Genomic DNA, 12,740 nt, shown 5'->3' on the forward strand with positions numbered 1-12,740 from the left:
TATCATACTATATTTATAACCTATAGTTTTAATATTTCATCTCATGAAACATATAAACCATAGTTCTTTTTCTATTCCATGGTACTTAATATAAATCTCATTTACATCAATCCTCCACTAGATGTATCTTATACATCATACCGATTATATCATATATAATCAAAATAACTCTTTTCAATTTGAACATTTCAAATCAACACCAAAAACTGATCCTCAACATGAATCCAAGCTACCAAAAGGACCTCATGGACCTGTAGATTCGAAGCTCCAACGGTACGTGAATAACTGACTAAACTCTTTAGTCACGGGATCCACCATCCGTTAACTGCCAGGCACTCCACTAAAGATTGACAACTGAACTCTCCTCACTACAGATATATTATGTGTCCATCTTAACCAATCAGTAGTGCAATAACCCTTCACAGATCATTCATAAATACAGCTGGGCCAATAACCGTTATGCCTCTATAGTTACATCTGTCTCCTTAAGTACCACTGATCCCTCTAATGAACATAAATCATAGTTCTACTATGACTGAGTCTTCTCTACGAAAGAGAAGTTGTGGCCACGATGTTCAAGCCCCGGAATCAATCCTTAAAGGAGCAATCTCTCTACTTATCTCTGCTTCAGGAAAGGAGTGAATTCCATATTGTGGATTGAGTTCCCAGCTCCCAAATCAGACAAGTCTTATACAAACTCTTTGTATAGGATACCCCCGCTCCACGTCTCCACACGAATGGTCAAGATCTACCATCTATAGTAGTTTATAACACTTGCAAACCTCTACAAAGCGGGTCGTATCCGTAGTGTCACCAAGATCAAGTATCCCACCTTAATCCTTATACTACAGACCGATTTAGGTTATCACTTAAGGCATGATCCACTTGTATATCACATATACATGCTTAAGTTCACATAAGATAACCAAGGGGCTTTGTTTATTGGATACGAGTAAATGTCAGAATTAAATAACACTTATTTTATTCATGGAACAATGCGTATCTTTACAAAACAACGAGACAGGAGAATTAGGACACCAATCCCAACATACTACGCGATTGTGTAGTAAAGCTCAGTGATTGTGTAGCATTGGGTAGACGATCGTATAGTACCTGAGAAGGCGAACATGTAATAGTAATAGCTCAGCAATCGTGTAGGAGTTTGTGAGTGATCGCGGAGGATTTAGTAAGCGATCATTTAGTGTTACTGAATGATTGGGTAATAGACTGTAAACGATCATTTAGCGTCTAGTAAGCGATCGAGTGAACATTTGTAAGCGGTCTTTCGGTCTTGTTGACTCCATTCGTTTAATAAAAAAGATGTTCAATGTTCACTTGTTCTTTCCAAAAGATTGTACCTATTATTATTTTAGTAAAGAATTCAAGAATTAGTGTCCTAATAAATTGGTATTAGAGAAATCACCTGGACAAATATGGTTCAGAAACATCTTGAAGAAAAACTGGAGTTACTGGAACAAGAAATCTTTGAATACAGGGTCGAAATACAGAGGGTGTCAACCATAGAGGAGAAGTTGGCGTCGATAGCGAAGAGCATTGAGAGAATGGTATTGCAGGCAGAAAAACATTAAGAAATGTCCATTTCTTATGTGACAGAAATGGCCAAGGGAAAGACAACGGTGATGGAAGAGGTAGAAAGACCGCATACCCATAATGTGTGCGAAGCAAATAATACGATGAAAGCTGTCGGAGAAGAAGCGATGTGTGCCAGAATGAATTCAAGAAAGTCAAAATGCTAATGTTTGACGGAAGCGATTCAGACGCAAGGCTCTAACGAGCAGACCGCTATTTTCAAGTTCACAAGTTGACTGAATCTGTGAAGATGACGAAGGCGGATGTGAAATGCGATGGCATCACATTAGACTGGTTCCGGTCGGAGGTAGATAGAGAATCATTCGAAGATTAGGAAGACTTGAAGAAAAGTCGATTCCTATCTTTAAGAAAGGGATCGATCTGTGGGAGATTTTTTACTATTAAATAAGAAACGACTGTGGAAGCATTTCGATCTATGGAGTATGTTCATTTCTTGTCGTTGAAACACCCTTTAAATGTTGGTATGGAAGTAGATACATTTTATAGAGAAATGATTAAACTGAACAGGGTGCCGAAGTCCTTTGTCACGAACTAAGACAAGGAGGTTGTGAATCACTTTTGGCATAAGTTATTTCGACCGTTGGGTACCAAACTCCATCACAGCTCAGTTTCTCAAACTCAGTCGGATGGTCAGACAGAGGTGGTGAATCGCAGCATGGAAATCAATTTAAGGTGCTGCTGTGATGAGCGACCGAAAGAATGGATGAATTGGTGGCATTGGGCGAACTATTGGAGTAACACTACAGATGCTGCATTGCGCGAGTTTAAGGAGCATTTAAGGCTAGTTCGAGAGAAAATTAAGACGTTTGTTGACAATGAGCGACATGATGTTGATGATTGGGAATGGCTGAAGTTGCGACCCTATTGCCAAATGTCTGTTCCGTGAAAGCAGAAGGTGAAATTATTCCTCAAGTATTATAAAGCGCATCAGGCAGTGGACAGAGACAAATCAGTAGCTTACAAGCTAAACCCTCAGACAACAATGTCGATACGTTCAGTGTTTCAGGTGACGCAGCTAAAGAAATGGGGTGGGCAACCAGAGCTTTACCTTGAGGACAAGGTAAAAGTGGAAGGCGAGGGTAATGATAGGACCCTAATTATATGGCAATATCAAGAGAGAAAGAATAGAAGAGAGGTGGTTGAATCGGTTAAGGATGTCTTCCAATGCCGTTGGGAGAAGTGGAGGTTTAAAAGAATAAGGAAACGAAAAGTGAGGTAGCGAAGTATGAATATCAGTAGTGAGGAAGGAGAGCTCTCGAGAGTGGGAGTTCGGAAGACGCTGTCGTGGAGAAGCCATCGTAGTATGCCGCTCATCGTCTACGTCCACTAGGCGATCGTGTAGTAAAGCTCAGTGATCATGTAGCATTGGGTAGACAATCGTATAGTAAAAGGTAGACGATCGTATAGAACCTGAGAAGGCGAACGTGTAATAGTAATAGCTCAGCAATCGTGTAGGATTTTGTGAGCGATCGCGGAGGATTTAGTAAGCGATCGTTTAGTATTACTGAGCGATCAAGTAATAGGCTCGTTTAGCGTCGAGTACAATCAAGTGAACATTTGTATGCGGTCGTTCGGTCTTGTTGACTCCATTCGTTTAATAAAGAAGTTGTTCAACTTTCACTTGATCTTTCTGGAAGATTGTACCTATTGTTACGTTAGTAAAGAATCCAAGAATCAGTGTCCTAATAGTTGACTTACAAATGATTGGTTATATCCACGGTACGAAGAGTGCAGTTGGGTCTTCAGTGGAATAACTTGCAATTGATGAATGTTAATTAATTAATTAATAATTTAATTAAATAGTTTAATAAATTAATTTCATATAATTGGAGCTTCTAATTTGTAGGTCCATAAAGTCCCCTACTAGCTCATAAGGATAAAGTAATGAATAAATATTTTTTGAATAATTTGGATTGTTCAAATTATTTAAGGAAAATTAAGGTATTGGTTATATTAATATGATTAATATAAAGTATAATGTATATTTATACATTATAGTATATAATTAATTATAAATACGATTTATAATTAAATTTATATGAGAATATATATGAATGAGATTCAAATATTAATTATATGAATGTCATTCATATAATTAATTAACCTATAGATTTATAATTAAATTTATAGGTTAAAATTAATGTGAATAAGATTCATATTAAAACTATAGGTTATGAGAGAGATTTGTATTTTAATATGATTGAAATGCATATTATATGATTAATTAATTAATTAATTACTAATTATATTATATTATATTATATTATATTAATCAGGGGAATTATTGTAACTCCTTTCCGTCAACTCCCCTCCCTCATCTCCACATCTCCACATCTATGATATCAAAAGATAGAGTTGTTTCTTGAGACATGAGAACATGGAAAATTTTGAACTCTCTCTCAAGCAACAAAATATTCTCAATCTCTTTGTAATTCTCTTCCCTCTCCCAAAACACAACAGAAATCCCACAATTTCATTCCTTGCTTGAGAATAGCAAGGTAACTGAGTGGTAGTGTCTTGTGGTTTTACTGTTCTTGGTGTCTAGTTCGTGAAAGACCTTGTTGTTCGTGTAGAGAAGTGTCCGTGATCTCAAATGGAGAGGAAATATGTGAAGAAAAGGTAATCAATGTTTTCTCTTCTCTCTTTCTCCTCTATAGAAGTATGCTTTAAGTTTAAATGTTTATCCCGGTTTCTCTGTTTTATTTCTCTGTATGCTTATCCGTGTTTTGAACTTTTCAAAATTGATTGTCAATGGCATTGCGTTCATGTGCTTCCACGAGGAATTCAATTCCTTTATATCGGACAACCAAGGACTAGTTCTTAAAACTCATTCCTTGCTTGAATAGAAAAAAGTTCCTTCTGATAACTACGATATTGATTCCATTATCAATCTTCCAGGCATTAAAGAAGGCATTTCTAGAGATAATTCTTGGGGAGAGTAGTTTGCCTATATGGCAAGACAATCATTAACCTCATTGGCAATACCTGGATCTAAAATGATTGAAGGTTCGTCTTCTTAATCGGACAAGCTCAAGTGTTCTAACTCAATAAGTATATCCTCTGTGTTCATATTGATGACAGTCTTCAGAAAGCAATCGAGAAACAACAAAAAGATCTATTGTTTAATTTTCACAGAAGAAGTTCTTGAGGGATCTTGAAAAGACCATATCTTTTATATATATATAATCTTTTTTATCCATTATATATATTTTTGTTTATGTATATTAATTTAACACATATACTATATATTAGTTGGATACTAAGTATGTTGGTTCAAATCCTCCACTTGAAAAAGAAAATCAATGTAAAAATATAAAAGTTAAATTTACGTAAAGTTTTAAATATATTTGTGGGTAAAATAAGTTGGGAAAAAAAGAAGAGAGAGAGAGAAATTTGGAAATCAGATTCCTATCTCACGCGTCTCTCTCCTCCCACCTCTCTCGATATCCCTCACTCCCTCGCCTCCCCAAGCCAGCTGTTGCACCTCCGTCCGGCGCATCGCACGCTGGTGAGCCCTTTTCTATTTCTTTTTTTCTCTCTCTAAGATCTGCTTTCTGCATAGCGTTGCCGCCGCCGCCGCCGCACTGTCAACAGCCGAGCGGCGCCGCTCTTCGCCGGATTCTTGGAATTTGTAGGTAAGGTGTTTTCCCTCAAGTTTTGGTGAAGTTTCTTTGTGTTTTTGTTTAATTGTTGTTTAGCCATTTAGTTTAGACTGGGATTTCAATGTACCAATGACATTAGATGTAAGATTTGGATTTGGGGTTTTCTACGGGGTGTATAGCTAGGGTAAAAGTTGTTTTGGGTGATTTTTGGATTAGTATTGGATGTCGGAAGTCTTTAAAATTCTTTAGGTTACTGGAAATTGAGTTTGATTGGGAGAGTTGGAAGTGAACGACAATCTACACGGATTACAGATTTGTTAGGGCGAGGATTTTGTAGTTTAAATTCTTGAGAGGCGATGAGTCGTGGAAGTGGAGGATATGACAATCAAAACATTAATTTCTCACCCGAAGCTCGACCTTCACAATTGTGTATGCTGATATTTCTCTTCTTTCCACTGATGATCCCATCCAGTTCTTATTCTTCTTGTCCAGTTTTATTCATTTTTTTTCTGGGTAGTTTGAGATTTTAGGGCAATTGATTTAGGTCGAATTAATTTGGGTAGTTTGACTTCTTAATTTTTCGATTAATTTTGAGAAATTGGATTAAAACACGGAAGAAAATGTCTATCTATGAGAGCATAGAAGAAAGGGAAAAACAGCCCTAATTTTCTTCTTCTACATCTCCTTCTCTCTCTCAGCCGTCGACCCCTCTTTTTCCCTCTACTGTTCATCTCCTTCTTCCGCGTTAATCCCTCCCTGCGACGCATATCCGGCGACCTTCAGCGGCTGCATACGGTTCTCCCCTCTCTCGACAACAGGCAGCAGTGTATTAGTTCAAAGGGTCATTTTAATTTAACCGTGAATGCCACACTCAACCACGAGTTTCACGTTACGGCACCAGACATCTTTGATTTGATAGTTAACTTTAGAAATCATTGTAATAATTTGTCTCTGTTGAATAGCGTAAGTTGTTCTTATGTTTTTGCACTATTGTTATGATATATTCATATATTGGAAAATACAACATCGCACTTCATTGTTATTGTCGTCTCCAAAGTAATGCTCTACTTCATACTTATCAAACGTGGCAATGTAAAACAATCTGGTTATGTTTGATGGAATAGCAGTTTAAATGACAAGAATGTTGTAAATTTCTTGTGCAGGTGAAAGGGGTAGTAAGGAAATGTCTGAGGGCGACGAGGAGCTACCGAGGGATGCAAAGATTGTGAAAACACTTTTGAAATCGATGGGAGTCGAAGATTATGAACCACGAGTTATACATCAGTTTCTTGAGCTGTGGTATCGTTATGTCGTCGACGTACTAACGGATGCACAAGTATATTCGGAGCATGCAGGCAAGGCTGCCATCGATTGTGATGATGTGAAGCTTGCTATCCAATCCAAAGTTAATTTCAGCTTCTCACAACCTCCTCCAAGAGAGGTAACATGGCTTCGTAGTCCAAATTAGATGTGATTTCTCTGTAGATAGAATGTTTACTGATAGGCAGTCTTTTGAAATGTGAAGCATTTGAGTAATATGGCATTTCTGGATCACTTTACACTGTATCATAGAATTGAATCATTGTCTTGTTAACGACCTTACTTGAACGGGATCTATTCTTTAGGTTGTACAATTGTGTCCTTGAGTTCTAAGAAATATGTAGCCCGGAAGAAAGAGGCTTAGAGGGGGGTATATACTTATGGTATCTTATAGACTTACGATCATATTGAGGGATTTTTCTTGCTATCTTCTCTCTCATTGGAGGAGAAGTGTTTAACCATGACTTCCATTACTGTCAGGTTCTTCTAGAGTTGGCCAGAAGCAGGAATAAGATTCCATTGCCAAGATTGATTGGCGGGCCTGGTATCGCTCTTCCACCTGATCAAGACACGTTGCTCAGTCCCAACTATCAACTCGCAATCCCAAAGAAGCAACCAGTCGAAACCATGGAGGAAACAGAGGAGGATGAAGGCGACCATGCAGTTCCATCCCAAGAACCTGGCTCAGAAGTACCTCAACAACATACCCCACAGAGAGTATCTTTCCCATTGGCAAAACGTCCAAAAATAACATAGTTGTTTTTCCTTCTTTGTGTCGCTTTCCCCAACTTCTCTGATGAAAAGGGGGATTTGAAATAGATTCGTTGGAAGTTGTGGAAGTATTGTTGGATATTATCAAACTATTGTATCCCCTAAAAGAATTCAGTGGCTCTATTTCCTTCCACTAATGTGTCATTTGTAAAGGAATTGGGATGAATAGAATATGGATATTTCTTCCCAACTTTGTGGAGAAAATGATATACCTTATCATTATCAGTGGTCTTGAAGTTGTCAAGTTGTCAGAGTCCTGTTCAAGCCAATACATGATCATGATAGAAAAGAAAAAATCATATTATGAAAATGAGTTCCTACAAGACTGAGCAGAATGAAGTCCAACCAAGAGTGCTTTGATTTTGATTTTGAACCTTGTTGAATTTCAGTTAGTCATCTATTTTCTTTTGGTGTACAAAGACCATTATATACAGAATAATTTGATAATCACTAAATGTATCCCATAGACAAACTATGGTATGGTTAGCTCCAGAAACCAACGGTGTTAGGAGCAACTGGGGGCGGTCCGGGGTTTGATACCGTGACCCCACGATTGTACATTCGCTGGATTTCTTCCCTGTACTCTGTTAATGACTTGTCAGGTAAAGCGGGAGTTAGCTCCACCACATCACCCATCTTTAGCTTGCACGTTGGATCGTCCACTCGCTTGTGGTTAATCCTTGGCCTCAAGTCTTCTTTCATGGGGAAGCCATGGGAGGTCCATCTTGAACTTCCTTGCCCACATCTTTCCATTAAATCCGTGATCGTTGAATTTGTAGGAAACTCTTGAACCGACATCTGCAGTAGTTACAATAGCATTGTTAAACTTATGTAACATGAATTCACTTAACCAAATTCGATAATCTTCAACTAATATAACACAAAAAAGAGAAAGACCTTGTCATTCTCAATCGTTATGACGAATACAGGTCCATCTTGTCCATCACATTGGGTTTTGTACGAGTATGGACAGCCCTCGGAATGAGAAGGGAATTTGCAGGGCGGTCTGACTGAATCAGCAGAGTCAACGGACGATCCATCTTTGCTCATAGCCAAACATTGCCAGGTGACCACCCATCGGGCCCATTCAACCATCTGAACGACAAATGGAGAGTATTCGCTGTCCCCCTCCTTATATCTCCAATGAGCTGCAATGCCAAACTCTGCTTGCAAATGCATCTCTTTTGTCCTGATCTGCACTTCAAGGGGTGCCATGTCTTCGCCCACCACAACGGTGTGTAGAGATCGATACCTTCAAATCGTCGAGCCAAGTCAGAAAGGGAGAGGAAAAGTGATAGAGATGGAAATAACAAATAAACAAAGGACACAAAACACAAGATGCCATTTTGAGCCACAACGTACCCATTAAACTTGGGTCGACTAATATAATCTTTGCACCGCCCGGGCACTTCAGTCCACAACTGGTGAACTATTCTTAAAGCTCTCTGGCAGTCTTCTTCATTTTTTACAATAAGACGTAAGCCGTGAATGTCGTGGATTTCATCCATGGTCAACTTCTTTCTGTTAATAAGAATGAAAAGTACACACTTTCAGTCAGACTATACAAGGTTCACTTCAGAATTCGTAATCAACAGATCAGATCAAGGACAAATAAGCTTTTTAACTTCAAATTTTGATGAACCTATTTTTAGATCAGGGTCTTCATCTTGAAAATGTTTATTTCTAAGCTATATCCAGCTAATTCATTTCATAAATCAATTAAACAGAACATGTAAAAAATAATAATAATAAATAAAAATAAAAAATCTGGAGGTGAAAATTGAAATGGAGAGTCAGAGAACATACCTCAACATTTTCAAGTATATGCTGTATAAGCTCTTATTGCGTCCAGATAAGAGATGGTAAGAAATCCCTTCATTCTTCAGAGCTTGATCTAATTTTTCAATTGCAGAAGTTATCCTTGCTGAATCAAATGAATCCACAAGTTTAGACGCCAGTTCTTTATGTTCTTCAGAATGGAGATGCTTAAAGCATAAGTTTTCCAACTGCTCCTTCCAACTCAATATTCCTAAGCGATTGGCCAAAGGTACAAAAATTTCCAGGGTCTCCTTGGCAAATCTTAGTCGTTTGGGCAACGGCAATGCATCTAGTGTCATCATATTATGCAGACGATCGGCCAATTTTACGAGAACGGCCCTAGTGTCTGCCATGGCAAGGAACATGGTATGTAAGCGATCTGCCTCAACGGTTTTGTTGGCTGTATTGTTCTCGCGTGCAAGCTTGCTCAAATGACTTAGTTGAGACACCTAAAACCATTACAAGTAGAAAATTAGTATACAATAAGTTTGAGGTAACGTCAAGAATTGAAAGCAAATTAATTGACCCACAGAACTGTATGAGAAAAGAAAAACTACATAATCAAAAGACTGCATCCAGCAGGCAAAGCATCTGAGATCAATTCTTGTACAAAGGGCAGACAGATTGACAATTTAACTATAATGATTTCATTTCCCCACATGCTCCCATAAAAGTTAAGAAAGTCACAAAACACATTTCACATGTGGTTACAAATCCAGATCTCATACACATTAAATCCAATCAACCTTCATCAGCGAGTGCTTCATCGATTATGCAAGAAAATGTTTCCTCACCTCTTCAACTAAATCAGCAACCCCAGCTCCAACTGCCCCTAAAATGTAGTCATAGCACATGAAAGAATCATCCAGCGCATCGTGTAGAAGCCCCGCAGCGACCACCGTGGAATTTGCACCTATTGTAGCCAGCAGCATGGCTGTTTCCACACAATGTTGTAAATATGGATCTCCACTGGCTCGCATCTGCAAAGAAAGAAGACGAGTTTAGTCATCTTCACTAATGCCACTGATTAAAAGTCATGAGAATGGACTCATACTTGTCCTCTATGTGCCTTTTCGGCTTCGTAAAATGCCTTGATCACGAATTCATCAAGAAAGATCTTATGCCTAATTTGTGCACCAAGAAGCATATCCTTTGCATACGGCTCGGAGGTACACTCCCCAAACCCATCTTCCAAATTGAAAGTCAACTCATCCATGAGCACAGCCGATGAACTCACATCAAGAGCATTTCTATGAACATCCACATATGATCCAGAAGCATTCCTCAAGAACCCATTGAAGAATCCATTCGACCCAACTCCAATCGAGCTCTGGAAATTAGTTTCCCCACTCTTCTCTCTCGAAATCGAGATCGGAGGGCTTTTCGCCGACGAACCAACTCCACTACTACAGCACGAGACCGGACCCTGAAACACTGATACCGGGCTAGAATCCCTTGCCAATGAAGACCCTAAATATTTGCTCGAAGAATATCTAAATGAGCTACTCAATTCCTCCCCTCTATCATGCCATAACGATCCCAATTCCTCTCCGCAACCGGAAAAGCTCGTCGTCGACGAGACATGCCGTACTGGAGAAGCGGAGAAAAGACAGGAAAGCCCACCAGGCACCGGCTTCTGAGAAGAAGCCGATGCCGTTGACGACGCCGATGAAGATCGAGAACCAATTTCGAAATCGAAGGACGAATGAGCATTGATCTGACAAGGATGTGTAGAGCAAATACTGCTCGGTGGACCAGCGTATAAAGCAATCGTTGGAACTCCCATGTTCTAGGGCACAGCAAATTACTTCCCTCTCCAACTCAGATCGCAGTCGCACTCCAACAATTAAGTTCTTCAGATCAAAAACCAATTCCACTACAATCAAATCACCAAACGATCCAACTAATTCCCTCGCTAATCCGACAACAATTCCACGAAAAAAAAATGATCAAAGAACAAACAGTTCTGAAATTCCCCGGAAACTGTATAGACTACAAATTCGGTCTCAAACTAAAGAGAAACAGCAAGAATCGAACAATTTTATACAATAAGAGATGAAAGAAAGAAACAATAAACAACAAATTTCCTCAATGACCCACAAATCAAATCGATAAACCCAGATCAGTAAATGAAAAACCCAGAACTGTAATCGAAGAAAAATCAAGTTTCTGAGAGACTGGTAGCTTTTGTCCCTCGGAAAGAAGTGGAATCGGCACCGAAGAACAGAGATCCTAAATGGGGTAAAAGGAATATGTACAGATTTATAGAAGATGGAATGAAAGAGGAAGAGAAAAAAGGTTGGGAATTTAAGGAAATTATTAGGAGAGAACAAAAAAAGGAAGATGAAGTGTCAAAGAAGAAGAGGGAATTGGCGAAGAAAGATGGAAAGGAACAGGGAGAGCTTCCTACGATATTCAGAGAATCCGTGTCCGTTAATCGGTTCTATTTACAATTACATTACAGCGAAGGCTAAATAAAATTTAAAAGGCAAAAATAGTGAAATTACGGAAATAGTCTTCCTTTGTATTGAAATTACGACGCTGCGTCCAGATTTGGATTTGTTTGGCATCGACTTTAGAGATGCTTTTGGGTAATTTTTTTTTTTTTATAATATAAATTATTTAACACATTTTATGTCAATTTAGTTATATTGTCTAAGTTTTTTTCGGTAAAATTGTTTAATTCATTTGAATGTTTTTTTATTAATCGACGATATAAAATTATTTTTTTTGTTTTAACTATTCCAATTTAGAATTTTATGGCTAGTTGGTTTATATTTTCTTTTTTTAAAAAAATATCAAATAGGCAAGAAATTATCAAATACGAAACTGAAAATTCAATTATCTATTAGATGCAAAATTGAATGAAGTGATATATTATAAACTTTTAAAAATATAGCAAAATTGAATGATTAAGAATTTGTTATACATCTTTTAAAGTTTAGAAAATTGTTAGACTAAAAAAATGGTTTAACGACTAAATATATATAAATCTCAAAAGTTTATAAACAAAATTTGTATTTTTTAGTGCAAAAATGCTATATCGTATGAGAGATTTGAATTAATGACAAAGAGTAAATGAGTAAATGTCTTAATAGTTAAAATTATCTTTATGTTCTCGTTGTTTTTTTGCATCAAGTAGATTTAGAATATCATACTACATATATTAATTTTACTTTCACCTACTGATTTATTTATTTTGTCGTCGGTCTAATTTATTTATCTTTATATAGTTTTATTTTTATTGTTTAATTTTTTAAAAAATTGATATATATTTATGGTCTATTTAGATTGATTTTTTAAGGACTTAATACCATGTTTTTATCCGGCGGAAATGAACGCCGGGAATTGGAATTCCGAGGGTGAATGGAATCCAATTCCGATTGATTTTTATTCCATTTATTTTTTTTCTTTTTTTATTTTGGAAATGATTTTTATTCGACACTATACCAATTTGGGAAAAGGTGATCTTATTAAAATCAAGCTCATCTATTTTCATATATGCTTCCATGGATTTGAATTCCCAATAATTTCACTTTTTTCAATTATGGAAATTCGGATGGTACAATGGGATTCTATATATATATATATACAAAAATAATCGTAATAATTTATTTA

The 12,740-nt window shown here is 37.4% G+C and overlaps 2 protein-coding genes across 3 annotated transcripts; one reads left to right on the plus strand and one right to left on the minus strand.

Annotated features, from left to right (window-relative positions):
* Positions 1 to 4,886: 4,886 nt before the first annotated feature.
* TAFII21 (TATA binding protein associated factor 21kDa subunit) lies at positions 4,887 to 7,526 on the plus strand. Of its 2 annotated transcripts, none has more exons than XM_039040180.2 (3): positions 4,887 to 5,246; positions 6,377 to 6,654; positions 7,014 to 7,526. In XM_039040180.2, exons 2-3 carry the CDS (start codon positions 6,397 to 6,399, stop codon positions 7,287 to 7,289), a joined length of 534 nt encoding a protein of 177 aa, XP_038896108.1. In that variant the 5' UTR covers positions 4,887 to 5,246; positions 6,377 to 6,396; the 3' UTR covers positions 7,290 to 7,526. The 2 variants fall into 2 exon arrangements, with proteins under 2 accessions (XP_038896108.1, XP_038896109.1); XM_039040181.2 differs by having other exon boundaries at positions 4,953 to 5,119.
* A 113-nt stretch (positions 7,527 to 7,639) lies between these two features.
* RSH3 (RELA/SPOT homolog 3) lies at positions 7,640 to 11,577 on the minus strand. The gene is made up of 6 exons (XM_039040178.2): positions 10,177 to 11,577; positions 9,917 to 10,102; positions 9,111 to 9,571; positions 8,667 to 8,825; positions 8,202 to 8,556; positions 7,640 to 8,102 (listed from the first exon to the last, which is right to left on the minus strand). The coding sequence occupies exons 1-6, from the start codon at positions 10,906 to 10,908 to the stop codon at positions 7,788 to 7,790; spliced, it is 2,208 nt and encodes a 735-aa protein (XP_038896106.1). The 5' UTR covers positions 10,909 to 11,577; the 3' UTR covers positions 7,640 to 7,787.
* Between the last annotated feature and the right edge of the window lie 1,163 nt (positions 11,578 to 12,740).

The sequence above is a fragment of the Benincasa hispida genome, chromosome 9, assembly GCF_027475165.1.
Source record: "Benincasa hispida cultivar pf3 chromosome 9, pf3_genome.v1.1, whole genome shotgun sequence".
Taxonomy (NCBI): Eukaryota; Viridiplantae; Streptophyta; class Magnoliopsida; order Cucurbitales; family Cucurbitaceae; genus Benincasa; species Benincasa hispida.

Bases quoted from the DNA above. Each gene is read 5' to 3' on its own strand.
- TAFII21 (XM_039040180.2), top strand. From the start codon at position 6,397: ATGTCTGAGGGCGACGAGGAGCTACCGAGGGATGCAAAGATTGTGAAA. The intron at 6,655-7,013 runs GTAACATGGCTT...CATTACTGTCAG, and splicing joins CACAACCTCCTCCAAGAGAG to GTTCTTCTAGAGTTGGCCAG.
- RSH3 (XM_039040178.2), bottom strand. From the start codon at position 10,908: ATGGGAGTTCCAACGATTGCTTTATACGCTGGTCCACCGAGCAGTATT. The intron at 9,572-9,916 runs GTGAGGAAACAT...TAATGGTTTTAG, and splicing joins TTGCTGATTTAGTTGAAGAG to GTGTCTCAACTAAGTCATTT. The intron at 8,103-8,201 runs GTCTTTCTCTTT...TAACTACTGCAG, and splicing joins TAACGATTGAGAATGACAAG to ATGTCGGTTCAAGAGTTTCC.